Raw genomic sequence first — 17,792 nt, forward strand, 5'->3', positions numbered from 1 at the left:
AATTAATTGTGTACTTTATTATATTTGAAGCAACAATGGTTAATTACTTTTGAAAAATATATAAATGCATATATACCCTTAAGTTCGGAAAAGCATCGATGTGTTCGTTTATTATGTCTTGCATGAGCAACATGACATAATATACACATTCCCAGCCGGCAGGTTGTTGTGGGCACTATATAACAAGTTTGAAATTTTTTACCGAAGAACATATATCATATCCATTTATTCACACAATCGGGCTTTGATTTGATAAATCTAACGAATTGATTTGATAAATGTCATATAATTTTATTCCAAAACCCATCTCATATAATTTTATTCCAAAACCCATCTCATGTAATTTTATTCCAAAACGAAATGTCACATAAATCCAAAAAATAATTTGAAATACCTAAACTAGCAAAATCCTATTCGGATCTGGACAACAAAGGCAAGGAGCACCGAGCACACTTGCATTGAGCGACTGAGTGGGTTTATTGCGCCGAACACACTTGCGTTGAGCACCGAGAACTCTTCTTCTTTGAGCCGATCGGACTTAGAGGAGAGGGCAAGACGGAGGGGGAGACCGAGAGCCGAGTGGATAGAGGAGACAAGGAGATGAGAGAACTTAGTGTATTTTGAATGGAGGGACGCAAGGAGAAAAAGGGACAAGGCGGGGAAAAATAAAAACCTAGAATCAACTATCAGAATTGGTTGTCCACTAAGAACCGATCCTGATAAGACAAGGCGGGAAAAAATAAAAACCTAGAATCAACTATCAGGATCGGTTGTACACTAAGAACCGATCTTGATAAGACATGGCGGGAAAAAATAAAAACCTAGAATCAACTATCAGGATCGGTTGTACACTAAGAACCGATAAGAACCGATCCTAATAGTAGTTATCAGGATCAGTACTAAGAACCGATCCTGATAGTTATCTGGATCAGTTCTCGTATACAACCGATCCTAATAACTTAATTTATAAATTTAATAAGTGTTATAAATAAATCAAGTATCAGTTTGAAAATATTTTTATAAATTTATAAATAAATCTGAAATTTTATAAATTTCTTAAAATTAAAACCGTCTACTCATCCTTATTTTTTTCACGTTACAATTTATATTTTCTATTTCACATGCATGTTGTGTTTCCAGTCATAATATTAGTGTCTTAATTTTGAGTAAGGCTTGGGTGCTATGGATAACATAGAGGGCTACGGTGCTACGGCTCAATATTCAAGTTTTTAAAATCCTAACGGTCGATCCAAACCGTTTATCTTGTTCTTCATATTAATATGTGTTTGGAGATCAAATTTTATATTTTTTGGAAATTTTTTACTATTTTTTTAGATAGGTAGAAAATCAAATATCTGAATGGTGCAGAATTGTTTAGATCAAGTGATTTTCTAATTAGCTAAAAAATAGTAAAAAAATTTCAAAAAATATAAAATTTGATCTCCAAACACATATTAATATGAAGAACAAGATGAAAGGTTCGGATCGACCGTTAGGATTTTGAAAACTCGAATATTGAACCGTAGCACCGTAGCCCTCTATGTTATCCATATTTGTTATGGATTATATTTGTTACGGAGAATTTTCTATCGAGAATATATGCATTGTTTTACTGATAAATTAACTTCATTAAAACAACAAAAATAGTATATTACAACAAAAGAAAAGATTGCCAACTCAACCACATAACACTATTATCAACCAAATGCATCACTACAAATTAAAATAAGAATGAACAACATAATATATTACCTTCTTTATGTTCTAATTTACCTTATAAGTTATAAGTTAATTTCTAGTATAATATATTACCTTTTTTATGTTCTAATTTATAAGATAAATTTTATAAAATAATTTATTAGATAATTATAAGGTTATTTATTAAAATAATTTATAAAAAATGTTAAAATAAATTTTAAGATAATATAATTTACAAAATAATTTTTAGGAAGTAATATTGTTTAAGAATTTTATTAGAATAACATATTAAAACAATTTACAAAATAAATTTTTATATGTAATTTACTTTTATAACATGAAAAGAAAATTTGAAAGAAAAATAACATCTGAATCGGTTCTTTATGTAATAACCAACCCAGATACTCAAAAATAATTCTTCTAATTAATTTTATTATTTCTTTATTGGATTAAAAATATAAAAAATAAATAAATATCTGACTTTTTATATACTTATTTGATGTTACAAATTTTTGTAGCTTATATTTAATAAGATAATTTATTAAAAACTTAATTTTTGTTGATAGAGAGTTCACATTTTGATTGTTTCTAAAGCTTTAGTTTAGTTAACTTTGCATGAACATGAATTTTTTGTAATAATTTAAGATGTGTATGATATTTAATTTAGGATGTGTATATGATATTTGATTATTGCTTCTTACTGTGCAAAAAAAAAAAAATTGGATGCTGGCCAGCAAAATATATGGAAGCTGGTCAAATAAATAAATTTTTTTTTTTTAGTTTTAATAAAACATCAGGATCGGTTATTTTAAACAACCGATCTAAATTACTACTATTAGGATCGGTTGTTTAAAATAACCGATCCTAATTCTAAAAATAAAAAAACTTTTAGGATCGGTTTTTTTTGTAATAACTAATCCTAAATTTTTTTTTCTTTTTTCAGATCCTAATTCTAAAAAAAAAAAAAAAAAATTTAGGATCGGTTTTTTTTTAAAACTGATCCTAAAAGTTTTTTTTTTTAAATTAGGATCGGTTATTTTAAACAACCGATCCTAATAGTTGAACTATTATGATCAATTGTTTAGAACAACTGATCCTAATAGTATCAGGATCGGTTTTTCTAAACAAATGATCCTAATAGTATCAGGATCGGTTTTTCTAAACAACTGATGTTGAACTATTAGGATCGGTTTTTTCTAAGAACTGATCCTGATTCAACTATTAGGATTGGTTTTTTTCTAAGAACAGATCCTGAAAGTATCAGGATCGGTTTTTATAAACAACTAATCCTAATAGTGAACTATTAGGATCAGTTGTTTAGAACAACTGATCCTGATAGTATCAAGATCGGATTTTATAAAAAACTGATCCTGATAGTTCACAAATTAGGATCGGTTGACTAAAAAATCTGATCTAATTAGTTTTTAGGATCAGTTTTGTTCAGAAAACCGATCCAGATAGGTATTAGTATCGATTGTTTCATATAACCGATCCAGATAGGCCGATCCTGATTCATGTTTTTCCACTAGTGTATTTAAAGGAGTTACTAATTATCATCTCAACCATTTGTCAAGACTCACTAGTTCTATATTAAATGTTTATTCGTCAGTTTTCTATCTCTAGTGCCGTATCAGTAATAAGCTGATGCACCGCTTTCCTTTTCGCCGAGAATATTAGCCTCCTATTCCTCTCCCTCCAGAGAGCCCATACTCCTGCCGCCTGATTGGATGGAAATCAATGCTAATAATATTTATAACCCTAATGTCTACTCTACTGTCGATTCACAAGCGTATGAATCTACCGTATAGCATAGATTGGAGTGTCGATCCGCAGGGATGATGCATTAAGAGATCTAAGGTGCAAACTTATAAGGCCTAGGTTATGGCATTTTACTCGTCCATGTGTATGTCCGTCCCTGTAACAGCATCGTGCCAAGATTGCGAACTTCACCTAGGCCTTCACCTGAAATTGTTAAAATCTAGCATCGTGCCAAGATTGCGAACTTCACCTGTTGAGTCTTCGACAGTCCTGTAAAGCTAAAGTCTCCCAAAACTAACCATGGCAAATTCTAACATACATATTATATATCTTATTTGATGTGATTGAAGAAAGGATCAGGGAAATAAAAGGAAACATTAAATGAGAACAAAAAAAAGTAAGACATTAATAAGTTTTTATTGCAACATTTTCAATTTATGTATTTTTAAAATTTAATTCTAACTATATTGTGTGCATAACGTGTAAATAAATTTATATTTCTACACATAAATAGCATAAAAAATATTCATTGAATAAAGAAAGGTGGACTAATTGATCGAAGGGTTAATATTAATTTGAAATTTTATTTTTTATTATAGCAAGTGACGGACGAAGACATCTACGTGCTTAATATAAGAATGTAGATATGTAGACTTAAATAGAAACAAAACCGAGTCAAAAGACAGACAATGTGCCCTCTCATATTCAAGCACAACCACCCCAGAAATATAGCTCAAAATAATAGTAGCATCCAACGCAATAAAGTAACATCGCTTGAACATGATAGGACATTCTCATTCTGAATTCAATTTGTATTGAAATATGAATGTTGGTACTCAGTATTACAGTGACAAATGAATTATTTGGGTTCAGTTCGGCGAGGTCGAAAGTTCGTGATTCGGGAATAATTCAGGTATAATTTGAGAATGATTAGGAATTATCCGGACCAGAGATCTTAGTCCAGCAAGAGAGCAAAAAAAAAAATATCTTGAGAAAAATTTGGGAAAAATTCTTGAATAATTCGGAAAATTCGCAAAAAATTCGTAAAATTCACGAATTATTCGGGTTTAGTTTGGTCAAAGTTCAGCTAACTGAATAATTCGGTGTTTGATTCAACATCACAAAAATAAAAATAAATTATTCAAGTATAATTCAAATATAATTCGCAATTCTTATAACTATGAGCACAAATATAATACGATTTGAGAAATGTTGGTGCTACTTGGATGAGCCCCGATTTTTTTAAAAATACCCTTTAAAAAAATTAATTTAATAAAAATAACCAGATCTGAACTGAAATTTTAAAAATACTCAAACCGCGGATTTTTTCCGCGACCCAGAATTTTTATTCCGGACCGCGGAAAAAATTCGCGCTCCGAAAAAATTATTTTTATTTTTATTTTTTAATTTTTTATTCCGGGCGCGGATATTTTCCGCGGCCCGAATTTTTAAATATATATATATATATATATAGAGTTAGGCTGGCGTGCTATGGATAGCATAGTGGCCTCTATGCTACGGCTCAATATTCGAGTTTTGAAAATCCAAACAGTCGATCCGAACTGTTCATCTTATTCTCCATATTAATATCTGCTTGGAGACCAAATTTTATAATTTTCTGAATTTTTTTACTATTTATTAAGCCACTTTGAAAATCGCTAATCCAACGGTTTTACTGTTTTGTGCAGCCACCGTTGGATCAACAATTTTATAAAATACTTAATAAATAGTAAAAAAATTCAGAAAAATGTAAAATTTGGTCTCCAAGCAGATATTAATATGGAGAATAAGATGAACGGTTCGGATCGACCGTTTGGATTTTGAAAACTCGAATATTGAGCCGTAGCATAGAGGCCGCTATGTTATCCATAGCACCCCAGCCTAACTCTATATATATATATATATATAGTAAAGCTAGGGTGTGATGTGCTCACCAAGAGAGTTTGGTGAGCACAACTCCAAAGTTCATCGGATCGACTTCAAACGTCAAATCTAAACGTTAGCCACAGCCTATATATATATATATATATATATATATATATATATATATAGAGTACGGCTAACGCGCTTCCTCTAGCATATGGGCCGAAATGCTTTTGGTGAAAAGTTGAAATTTCAAAATCCAAAAAGTCGATCTGAACCGTTCATCTTCTTCTCCATATTAATATCTGCTTGGAGACCAAATTTTACATTTTTCTGAAATTTTTTACTATTTATTAAGCCATTTTGAAAATCGCTGATCTAACGGTAGATTCTGATTTTTACTGTTTGGTAAGCCACCGTTGGATCAGTGATTTTCAAAATGGCTTAATAAATAGTAAAAAATTTCAGAAAAATGTAAAATTTGGTCTCCAAGCAGATATTAATATGGAGAAGAAGATGAACGGTTCAGATCGACTTTTTGGATTTTGAAATTTCAACTTTTCACCAGAAGCATTTCGGCCCATATGCTAGAGGAAGCGCGTTAGCCGTACTCTCTCTCTCTCTCTATATATATATATAGAGGAGGGTTCAAATGCACCCAAATTTTTGTGCACCCAAATGCACTCTATTTTTCAAATCATTTTTCTCCGTTTTCAAAGTCCGAATAGTCAATCCGAACCGTTAGATGCGATCTATATATTAAGATGTGCTTGGAGACCAAATTTCACATTTTTTGGAATTTTTTTACTATTTATGAAGCCATTTTGAAAATCGCTGATTTTACATTTTCTGGACCATTGGATCAGCGATTTTTTAAAGTGGCTTAATAAATAGTAAAAAAAAAATCAAAAAATGTAAAATTTGGTCTCCAAGCACATCTTAATATATAGATCACATCTAACGGTTCGGATTGACTATTCGGACTTTGAAAACGGAGAAAAATGATTTGAAAAATAGAGTGCATTTGGGTGCACAAAAATTTGGGTGCATTTGAACCCTCCTCATATATATATATATTTTTTTTTTGAAAGTTTGGAGAAAGAAAATATTGTTTTTTAGGCCCAACTTTGCACCTCTGGTTAACATATCAAAACACCTTCAAAAATCATGAAAATTTACCGACATGCATTCTTGACTTCATAGAATAAGATTGTAAAGTTTCATACAAAATCTCAAAACAGATCATGAGATATCGGTTTTCAAAAATTGCTCGAACTGCTGAAGGAGTGCTTCTGAGCCCAAATTTTCACCTCTGATTAACATATCAAAACACCTTCAAAAATCATGCAAATTTACCCACATGCATTCTTAACTTCATAAAACAAGACTGTGAAGTTTCATACAAAATCTGAAAACAGATCGTGAGATATCGGCTCTCAAAAATTGCCCGAACTGCTGAAGGAGTGCTTCTGAGCCCAACTTTGCACCTCTGGTTAACATATAAAAAAACCTTCAAAAATCATGACAATTTAGTTACCTTTCTATCGTCATTCAGTCATTCTAAATAAAGAAATATCTCGTGTTCCGTTCTCTTTGCTCTCATGTAAGGCGGCACAAAAAGTTCGTAGTTCGTGATTTGATTTGAGTTTGATTCAAAAAAAGTTTGTAATTAATTCAATTTGAAATTAGTTTGTTATGAAACAAATCAAACCAATTCGTTTTGAATCTTATTCAAACTCAAACTGGGTATATATAGTTTGTTCGAAATTGATTCGTGAACTTTTTAGATTCGAATCTAAAATAATGCAAATAATGGCTTTAACCATTAATGAAGCACTCCTTCAGTAGTTCAGGCAATTTTTGAGAGCTGATATCTCACGATCTGTTTTGAGATTTTGTATGAAACATCACAGTCTTATTCTATGAAGTCAAGAATACATGTCAGTAAATTATCATGATTTTTGAAGGTTTTTTGGTATGTTAACCAGAGGTGCCAAGTTGGGCCAAAAAAACAAGTTCAGCAGTTCGGGCAATTTTTGAGAGCCGATATCTCACGATCTGTTTTGAGATTTTGTATGAAACTTCACAGTATTATTTTATAAAGTCAAAAATGCATGTCAGTAAATTTTCATGATTTTTGAAGGTGTTTTGGTATGTTAATCAGAGGTGCAAAATTGGGCTCAGAAGCACTCCTTCAGCAGTTCGGGCAATTTTTGAGAGCCGATATCTCACGATATGTTTTGACATTTTGTATGAAACTTTACAGTCTTGTTTTATGAAGTTAAGAATGCATGTCGGTAAATTTTCATGATTTTTGAAGGTGTTTTGCTATGTTAATCAGAGGTGCAAAGTTGGGCTCAGAAGCACTCCTTCAGTAGTTCGAGCAATTTTTGAGAACCGATATCTCACGATCTGTTTTGACATTTTGTATGAAACTTTAGTCTTATTCTATTAAGTCAAGAATGCATGTCGGTAAATTTTCATGATTTTTGAAGGTGTTTTGATATGTTAACCAGAGGTGCAAAGTTGGGTCTAAAAAACAATATTTTCTTTCTCCAAACTCTAAAAAAAAAAAAAAAAAATTTAAAAATCTGGGCCGCGGAAAATATCCGCGCCCGGAATAAAAAATAAAAAAAATAAAAAATAAAATTTCGGAGCGCGAATTTTTTCCGCGGCCTGGAATAAAAATTCTGAGTCGCGGAAAAAATCCGCGGTTTGAATATTTTTAAAACTTCAGTTCAGATCTGGTTATTTTTATTAAATTAATTTTTTTAATGGGTATTTTTTAAAAAATCGAGATGAGCCGGTAACTTTCCTGTCGCTGCTTTAAAGAGTTAAAGGTCATAATGTCGTATCATATTCACATCAGCAAGCCTACCCAAGTTCATTCACTCCGTCCGTCTATAATTTGAGTACGTGTTACATCTGCCGACTTCATTGTCCAATCCATATTTGTTTATATTTTTTTATGTTCATTTACAAAGAAACAAAATGAGCTCTTCTATTACCTCCGAAAGGATCTACCACCTGTCTCTTATACCTATCTGTAATTATGCCTCTTTGTTTAATATGTAAGTAGACATCTCGTCCTTTGTTTAAAATGAGGTAGACCTCACATGAATAACGGTTTTTTTATTTAACATATGCATTTTGAAGAGACACACATAAGGACGCCGCAGAGTATCCGTATCCTCTGAGATATTTCATATTTTGTGTGACCGACGTGTCCGGTGTCTATTCGGGGATAGCGCAGGGCCCAGTATTATCTGAGCTTTAAGATTCGTGCAGAACGTTTTTGAACAGTTGAGCTTTTCCAGAAAGTCACGCAACATATCAGATATCTCAGAGGATGTAAATTCAGTCACCTACACAAGAGTCAAATGGTCAACTAGAGGTGCTACTTTTACCCGATTACCCGGATCCGATCCGGAACCGAACTGGATCCGACCCGGAACCGACCCGGATCCGATTAATTTGGATAGGGTATGGTTTAAAAAATATAACCGATTAAATTATGAGTATGGGTACAAAATTAATAATTTAATATCCGACCCGGATCCGAACCGGAACCGATACTGTAATGGGTAGGATATGGGTATCATTTAATTATCCGATCCATAACCGGACCCGACCCGATACCCGTATAAATACCCGATAAAATATATATTAATAACTCTGCATCAAGTTTTTGTGTTAGATAATATATTTCAGCTGAGCTATAATTTGATAAAACTTAACCAAATTTATGTTACTGTTTTAAACTACCCTTTAATTACATCCTTAACTAGCCCTTTAATTTTTGTTCTATATTATACACATGAGACACATGGCACATGATTGTCAAATTTATTCTTCCATATATAACTAGCTTATTTTATACCTTTTTTCTTCTATTACATTCAATTCATAAATTTTTTTGAATTATAGAAAAGGAAATTATCATCTCTAATATTTTACTTTCTAAAAATTATATCTCCTCCATCCTCCTGAATTCAAAAACTATTAACAAAAAACTGAATTCAATATTTTTTTGTTACACCATGAGTACTCCAAACAACCAACAACCAACAACCAACTAATAATTTAGAGTTATTATTTTTATTTTGCTATGTAGCATGATATATTTTATTATTTATAAACATGATTAATAGTATAATTTTTATTTTGCAGTAGTTTTTAATTTATATTGTAATGATTTATTATATGAGATGTTTAAGAAATTATAATTATATTTAAATGTAAATAATTTCTCGAATACTTTGGAGTTGTGATCTATACCCGCTCTGGATCCGGAACCGCCCCGTACCCGAACCGGACCCGATAATCCACAAACAAGTTACGGGTATCTATCTACCCGGAACCGAAAGACTGGACCCGAAATATCTACGGGTAGATAGGTATCCGGATCCGGACCCGACCCGATTTGAAACAAATAAGTATATGGATTGAAATTTGGACCCGAACACTTTTAGGGTCCGGGTCCAAATATAATAGTACCCGGACCCGACCCGACCCGATAGCACCTCTATGGTCAACAAAATAAATATCATGACTATTTTTCAAACCCATATGCATATCTCCACAAAGAGCCACGTGTCCACCACGTGGCAGTCGATTACCCCTCCTTTATTATATGTATATATATATTTTATTTTGTTGAGATATGGTTTCGATAAAGATGAATCCCTTGCTTGAATTTGAATGGTTTCGTACCGCGCGCATCAAAGTTTGTGTTGTGAAAATCTAAACATATCCATCCTTAAAATCTACAATTTGTCACCCGCTGATGTGTACGACTACAAATATATATCTTCTTGAAGCTTGAACATTGCGAGAAGTAAAATAACAGCACACAATAAATAACATTTATTTGACTCGGTTAAAACGGCCAGTTACAAAGCAATATTCTCAGCAAAGAGTACATAAAAAGGTCAGAACTGCATAAATCAAATACTAAACCCTTAACAAATTAACCAGCATAGAAAGTGCAACAGAATACACTTATTTTGAACATCAATATCAAGTGCACTCGATGGAAAATAATTGAAGACAGATGCACGAGTCTCATGCTTGATTAAGTATATATGATGTCAATCACTGGTGATGCTTGGCATCCTTCTTCTTGTGGTGCTCGTGGAATGCAAATCCAGCACCGCCGAGTGCCGCAACAGCTGCAATCTCCTCCTTAGTCTTGTGGTTGTGTGCGTTCTCTGGGTCCTTCTTGGCTTGATGCTTCTCATGCTGGTAAACACAATTAATTTGAGGTTGATTAGTTCAACAAGATAATTCACTTAATAATTGAGGATAAGCTTTATTTTGTGGGGTCATTTAGACGTCTGAATGATCGCGCTATATGAATAAAAAAATAATAAAATGCAAAATAAATTTGAGGACAGTGTCTATCATTAACTAAAAATACGCAAAATTAATGAAACAAATTTGTACAAATGATCAAAGAGCAATAATTTAGGCTGTAAACTGTACTGATATTATAATATTATGATACATTTTTCCACAACAGTACTATGCCTAAGAGGTATGTACTTAATTTATTTCCCTTTAATCATCTAGTTATTGATCAATTTATCTAGTAATTTACCAACAAAGTTAACTACTCAGGATAATAGCATGATGTATATGTAGCTAAATATACCAGGGCATATCCACCAGGAACAACGGCAGTGAGCCCGCCGATCTCCTCCTTGTGCTTGTGGTGCTTCTCCTTCTTTTCATAATCAACGGGACCCTCCTCTTCCTTCTTGTGGTGGAACAAGTGGTGGTGCTTCTGCTCTTCGGCCATTGATATCTAAATCTGTGATTAACTGCTACTTAATTAACTGAATGCTGTTATGGAGATGATGACTAGATTAGTTGCTGTGGGAAATGATGCAATATGCCAAGGGTTTATATAGGCTGAGAATTTTGGAGGGGGTACGTGGAAGGTAAAGTAACAAAATTGTCCTGAGCAAAGTCATCAGATCATGTATTGATTTTGTTTAGTGCGTGGGGTTATAATTGTGAGCCTTGATTGATGTTAAGTGTTAACAATTATTTGCTTAGAAAATTTGGATGAGGGTCCCCTAGATAACAACTACACTAAGAAAGTTGCAAATTAAGATACTTTAAATAGATAAATATCCACATTTTTTTTTATGCGCCGACAACGGATATATTGATAAAAAAGTTTTATATAATTTTTACATATACAAATACTAATTAATTAGAAACTCCGCCTCCTATATAAAGGAGTTACTAATTATCATCTCAACCATTTGTCAAGATTCACTAGTTCTATATTAAATGTTTATTCGTCAGTTTTCTATCTCTAGTGCCGTATCAGTAATAAGCCGATGCACCGCTTTCCTTTTCGCCAAGAATATTAGCCTCCTATTCCTCTCCCTCCAGAGAGCCCATACTCCTGCCGCCTGATAGGGTGGAAATCAATGCTAATAATATTTATAACCCTAATGTCTACTCTACTGTTTTTCACAAGCATATGAATCTACCGTATAGTATAGATTGGGGTGTCGATCCGCAGGAATGGTGTATTAAGAGATCTAAGATGCAAACTAAGGTCTAGGTTATCAGTTTCTTTAGATTGGTTGATTGTGTTTGGTTGTTTGATTGTAGGTTTCTCAATTGTAATGTTGGATTACAACAAAGAAATAATAGTAGATTAAATGTTTAATAGATGGGCTTCTAGGGAATCAGACATTCTATAATTCAAATTTGTTTAATCTAGGTTATGGTTGTCATAACAATTGCAAACGGTTCTATCACCATCTGCATGCTATTGCTAATACCTATCAGTTGCAAAGTTACTCAATAGCATGCGGCTCTATCACCATCCGCACACGTTTGGGTAAACCGTACAAAGTCTAGTTTCAACTCCAGTCGGAATCGCACACAGTTTTGCCAGAACCGTACACATCCTGTAATGGTATCTTTGCGATTTGAGAGTTGCTAATCCTATTTTAATGTTGATCCCCGGTCAGTCTCACAACACCCCAACTGAGTACCCTTTTTTTTTAAGTACCACCCCAATAAATCGGAATTAAATAAATACCACCGGATTTCATAAATCTAAGATTCTGCCACGTTCGCGAAATGAATTTGCGCACCGACCCGTTCCCGACTGACCCGTTCCCTAACCCGTTCACAAACTATTATGCGAACTGACCCGTTCCCGACTGACCCGCTTCAGAGACCCGTTCTCAAAATGAATTTGCGGACGGATCCGTTCACAAAATAGTTATGCCCACCGACCCGTTCCCGATAATTTCTGTTTTTTTAATTCTGTTTTTTAATTTCTGTTTTTAATTTCTGTTTTTTAAATTCTGTTTTTTAATTTCTGTTTTTAATTTCTGTTTTTTAAATTCTATTTTTTAAATTCTGTTTTTTAATTTCTGTTTTTTAAATTCTGTTTTTTAATTTTTGTTTTTAATTTCTGTTTTTTAAATTCTGTTTTTAAATTTCTGTTTTTTAAAATCTGTTTTTTTAATTTCTGTTTTTTAAATTCTGTTTTTTAAATTCTGTTTTTTAATTTCTGTTTTTAATTTCTGTTTTTTAAATTCTGTTTTTTAATTTTTGTTTTCAATTTTTGTTTTTTAAATTCTCTTTTTTAATTTCTTTTTTTTAAATTATGTTTTTTAATTTCTGTTTTTATTTCTGTTTTTTAAATTCTATTTTTAATTTCTGTTTTTAAATTTTTGTTTTTAATTTCTGTTTTTTAAATTCTGTTTTTTAATTTCTGTTTTTTAAATTCTTTTTTTAATTTCTGTTTTTTAAGTTCTGTTTTTTTTTATTTCTGTTTTTAATTTCTGTTTTTTAAATTCTGTTTTTTTATTTCTGTTTTTAATTTCTGTTTTTTAATTTCTGTTTTTTAATTTCTGTTTTTAATTTCTGTTTTTTAAATTCTGTTTTTAATTTTTGTTTTCTAAATTTTTTTTTAATTTTTGTTTTTAATTTCTATTTTTTAAATTCAGTTTTTTAAATTCAGTTTTCTAAATTCAGTTTTTTAATTTCTGTTTTTAATTTCTGTTTTTTTAATTCTGTTTTTTTAAATTCTGTTTTTAATTTCTGTTTTTAATTTCTGTTTTTTAAATTTCTGTTTTTTAAGTGCTGTTTTTTAAATTATGTTTTTTAATTTCCATTTTTAATTTCTGTTTTTTAAATTCTGTTTTTAATTTCTGTTTTTTAAATTTTGTTTTTTAATTTTTCTTTTTTAAATTCTGTTTTTTAAATTCTGTTTTTTAATTTATGTTTTTTATTACTGTTTTTTAGATTTATTTTTGTAAATGTTAGATTTATTTTTAAATAGGTTAGATTTATTTTTGTAAATGTTAGATTTATTTTGAATAAGTTAGATTTATTTTTGTAAATGTTAGATTTATTTTTAAATAGGTTAGATTTATTTTTGGAAATGTTAGATTTATTTTTAAATTGATTAGATTTATTTTTTTTAAAAACATAAATTAAAGAACAAAATTTAAAAAACAGAAATTAAACAACATAATTTAAAAAACAGAAATTAAAAACAGAAATTAAAAAACAGAATTTAAAAAACAGAAATTAAAAAAGAAAAATTAAAAAGAAAAATTAAAAAACAGAATTAAAAAAACAGAATTTAAAAAACAGAAATTAAAAACAGAATTTAAAAAACAGAAATTAAAAACAGAAATAAAAAAGCAGAATTTAAAAAACAGAAAATAAAACAGAAATTAAAAAACAGAATTTAAAAAACAGAAACTAAAAAACGGAAATTAAAAAACATAATTTAGAAAACAGAAATTAAAAAACAGAAATTAAAAAACAGAAATTAAAGAACAGAATTTAAAAAACAGAAATTAAAAAACAGAAATTAAAAACAGAAATTAAAAAACAGAATTTAAAAATTAGAAATTATCGGGAACGGGTCGGTTCGCAGAATAGTTTTGTGAACGGGTCTGTCGGGAACAGGTCGGTGCGCAAATTCATTTCGCGAACGTGGCAGAATCTTATATTTATGAAATCCAGTGGTATTTATTTAATTTCGATTTATTGGGGTGGTACTTGAAAAAAACGGAACTGAGTAAGTACCTGTCGGGTACTTAGCACAATTGCATGTAGATTAATGATAAATCCTAATTACTAATATTACAAAAGGGTCAAGTTCACTTGGTTGGTCCTTCCTCTAACCTTTGGTAATAGCAATAATTAAGATTACCCCACTATTAGTGATGGAATGCAACATTAGTCTGCTAAACCACTTCGCAATAGGTCCCTTAACTGTGGTTCGAATACGAGCGATCAACCGGTCAGTCTATTCTACTTGTATCTAGGATAACTTATATTATTCGGATATTGGTTAACCCCAATTAGGTATGAATGGATTGTACACTCCATTCATACGATGTCACTTTAAGCACACAATAAACAAGAATACAAGGCATAAAATCTCAATAAGAATTCAGATCATAGTGCAAAGATAATATAATGAACAACTAGATTAAACTCATAAGAATTCTAGATTACATGTCTGCACCATAGAATAGGGTTGCTTAGCCGCTCATGGTGGGTTCAACAACAAAAGAAACAAAGTACATAAAGAGGGAGAGCAATAAAGAGAGATGGAGGGAGAACACCTATGCTGCCCCTTATCTCATGTACACCGTCTTTACGCCTTGTTCACATACTCGTTCCCACTTAATAAGGCAGTTAATCCCTCTACATGTGTCATTCCCTTTCCATAGAAAATTCCTTCTCATTTTGTCTCTGTGTCTAATTACCCCTACAGGAATTTGGAATGTTTGCATGTAGTGTAATGGCATAGCTGATAATACCGCTTTGACTAACGTGATTCTGTCGCCGTAGGATAGAAAGTTGGATGTACATTCCTCTATTCTCCGTTGTACTGCCTGTAACATTGGTTGGTACTCAATTTTCCTCGGTTTCCTTACCAATAGGGGTAATCCTAAGTACATAATCGGTAGTTGTAATGGCTCAGATGCAATGATGGACTGTAATACATGTATCATGCCTGCCGGTATCGCAATCGGGATGAATGTGCTTTTACTTCGATTAATCTGCAACCCCATAAGCTCGGCGTAAACATTTAGCACATGCGTTAGGATTTTTAATGGGATATGCTTTGCAGATTATCAATGTATCATCCCATACTAAATCGTTTTCAATCGTAACCTTACGTATTGCGGCATCATTTCCGTCACATCATGCAGAAATCTATTAAGGGAGTCTGCAACTAGGATGAAGATCATGGGTGAGAGGGGGTCTCCCTGCCGCAAGCCCCTTTTGTGAGTAAAAAACCTTGTGTACAACCCATTGACTCTGATTGTTGAGGAGGATGCACGAGGTATACTTAGAACCGAAGATATCCAACATGGAGGAAATCCTCTCTCCACCAAGAGGTTTATAAAAAAACACCAATCCACTGTATCGAAAGCCTTCTCAAAATCAACCTTATATAGTATGGACAGTAGCTTCATTTTGAAACAAAAGTTTAGGAATTCCCTTGACGAGAGGAAAGATTCCATCAAAGATCTACCTTGAACTAAAGCTGTTTGGCTGCTCGAGATTAGGAGATGGAGGTGAGGTTCTAACATACTTTCCATGATCTTGGTGATGATCTTCGTCACCGTGTTAATAACACTTATCGGTCTGTAGTTCGAGATTTGTTCTGGGTTTTGTTTCTTCAGGATCAAGGTAATTACCGTTTTGTTGATGCACCTGATATTAACATTGTTTTTTACAAATTCCCTAATAAGCTCTATCATATCAAATTTAATCGAAGCCCAGAAGGCCTGATAGAACTCAATCGAGAAGCCGTCTGGACCACTTGCCTTTCCTCTAGGCATGCCAGAGATTGCCCTGAGAATCTCTGCTTCATCGATGATATTATCCAACGACTATAATTGGTCCGTCATTATGAGTCCCACCCTACCTAACAGATCGAAAGGTCTCAGATGTTGAATTTTCGTTCCCAGGATTCCTTTGAAATGAGATCTTAAATAATCCGACATTAGAGCAGACGGAATTGCCTGGCCATTATCCGATTGAAGAGTTTCCATGGAGTTTATGTTCTTCCTGACATATGCCATCGTATGAAAATATTTTGTATTCTTGTCGCATAATTTTAGCCAACTGCATTCCGACCTTTGTTTCCATTTTTCCTCTTTCTCAACCGCTAGCGCGAATATATAAGTTTAATTCCCTGATTTCCTCAGCCCTATCTAGGACCTGGAGCACCTATTTTGATCTTGTCAAATACATCTCCCTTCTAGTGAATTTTGCTTGTGCCCATATTCGCAATTCTCTTTGCACCATCTTGATTTTTTTTTCTGAAACCGAACTACTGGATTCTGAGTTGTTATTGTTGACCATGCTCGTTGTACCACACCCTTCATATCCTCGTATTTAAGCCAAACAGTTTCAAATTTGAATAGCCTTTTAGGGGGGTTAGAATGTGGTTTGATCCTGAGAATTAAAGGTACGTGATCTAAGGCAGTTGCCGGTAGGTCTGTGAGGTCGTAGGATGCCCCGTAGTCATTCCAGTGGCCCGACAGGAGAACTCTGTCAAGTTTTGAAAAAGTCAGTTGTGGCATTTTACTCGTCCATGTGTATGTCCATCCCTGTAACAGCACATCAATCATCCCAAGACAGTCAATGAAATTGTTAAAATCTAGCATCGTGCCTAGATTGCGAACTTCACATGTTGAGTCTTCGACAGTCCTGTAAAGATTAAAGTCTCCCAAAACTAACCATGGCAAATTCTAACATACATATTATATTTCTTATTTGATGTGATTGAAGAAAGGATCAGGGAAATAAAAGGAAACATTAAATGAGAACAAAAAAAAGTAAGACATCAATGAGTTTTTATTGCAACATTTTCAATTTATGTATTTTTAATTTTAATTCTAACTATATCGTGTGCATAACGTGTAAATAAATTTATATTTCTACACATAAATAGCATAAAAAATATTCATTGAATAAAGAAAGGTGGACTAATTGATCGAAGGGTTAATATTAATTTGAAATTTTATTTTTTATTATAGCTATTGACAGACGAAGACATCTACGTGCTTAATATAAGAATGTAGATATATAGACTTAAATAGAAACAAAACCGAGTCAAAAGACAAACAATGTGCCCTCTCATATTCAAGCACAACCACCCCAGAAATATAGCTCAAAATAATCTGAAATTTTTAAATATACAATACTTTCAAAAAAAATAAACCAAACAACCAGAACTTCTGAAAATTTCAATTTTTGACATGGCCGCATCTCCAAGGTGTGGCCACCTCTTTTCGGGCTGCATCTAGGGGATGCGGCCACCCCTTTTTTTTCCATTCAAATTGAACTACACGAAGTAGAGAAAAAAAAAAAAAAAAAAAAAAGGTGGCCGCATCCCCTAGATGCGGCCCGCAGAAAAGTGGCCGCATTTTGGGAATGCGGCCATGTCAAAATTC

General features: G+C 32.4%; 2 protein-coding genes across 2 annotated transcripts in view; one reads left to right on the forward strand and one right to left on the reverse strand.

The window, feature by feature from the left end:
- LOC144566219 (uncharacterized) overlaps positions 1 to 17,792 on the forward strand; it is a 47,475-nt gene that overhangs the window by 16,381 nt on the left and 13,302 nt on the right. The gene's annotated exons all lie outside the window — the stretch shown is intronic.
- LOC144566223 (abscisic stress-ripening protein 2-like) lies at positions 10,176 to 11,185 on the reverse strand. The gene is made up of 2 exons (XM_078316181.1): positions 10,973 to 11,185; positions 10,176 to 10,560 (listed from the first exon to the last, which is right to left on the reverse strand). Exons 1-2 carry the CDS (start codon positions 11,117 to 11,119, stop codon positions 10,414 to 10,416), a joined length of 294 nt encoding a protein of 97 aa, XP_078172307.1. The 5' UTR covers positions 11,120 to 11,185; the 3' UTR covers positions 10,176 to 10,413.

The sequence above is a fragment of the Carex rostrata genome, chromosome 15 (genome assembly GCF_964058835.1).
Source record: "Carex rostrata chromosome 15, lpCarRost1.2, whole genome shotgun sequence".
NCBI lineage: Eukaryota > Viridiplantae > Streptophyta > Magnoliopsida > Poales > Cyperaceae > Carex > Carex rostrata.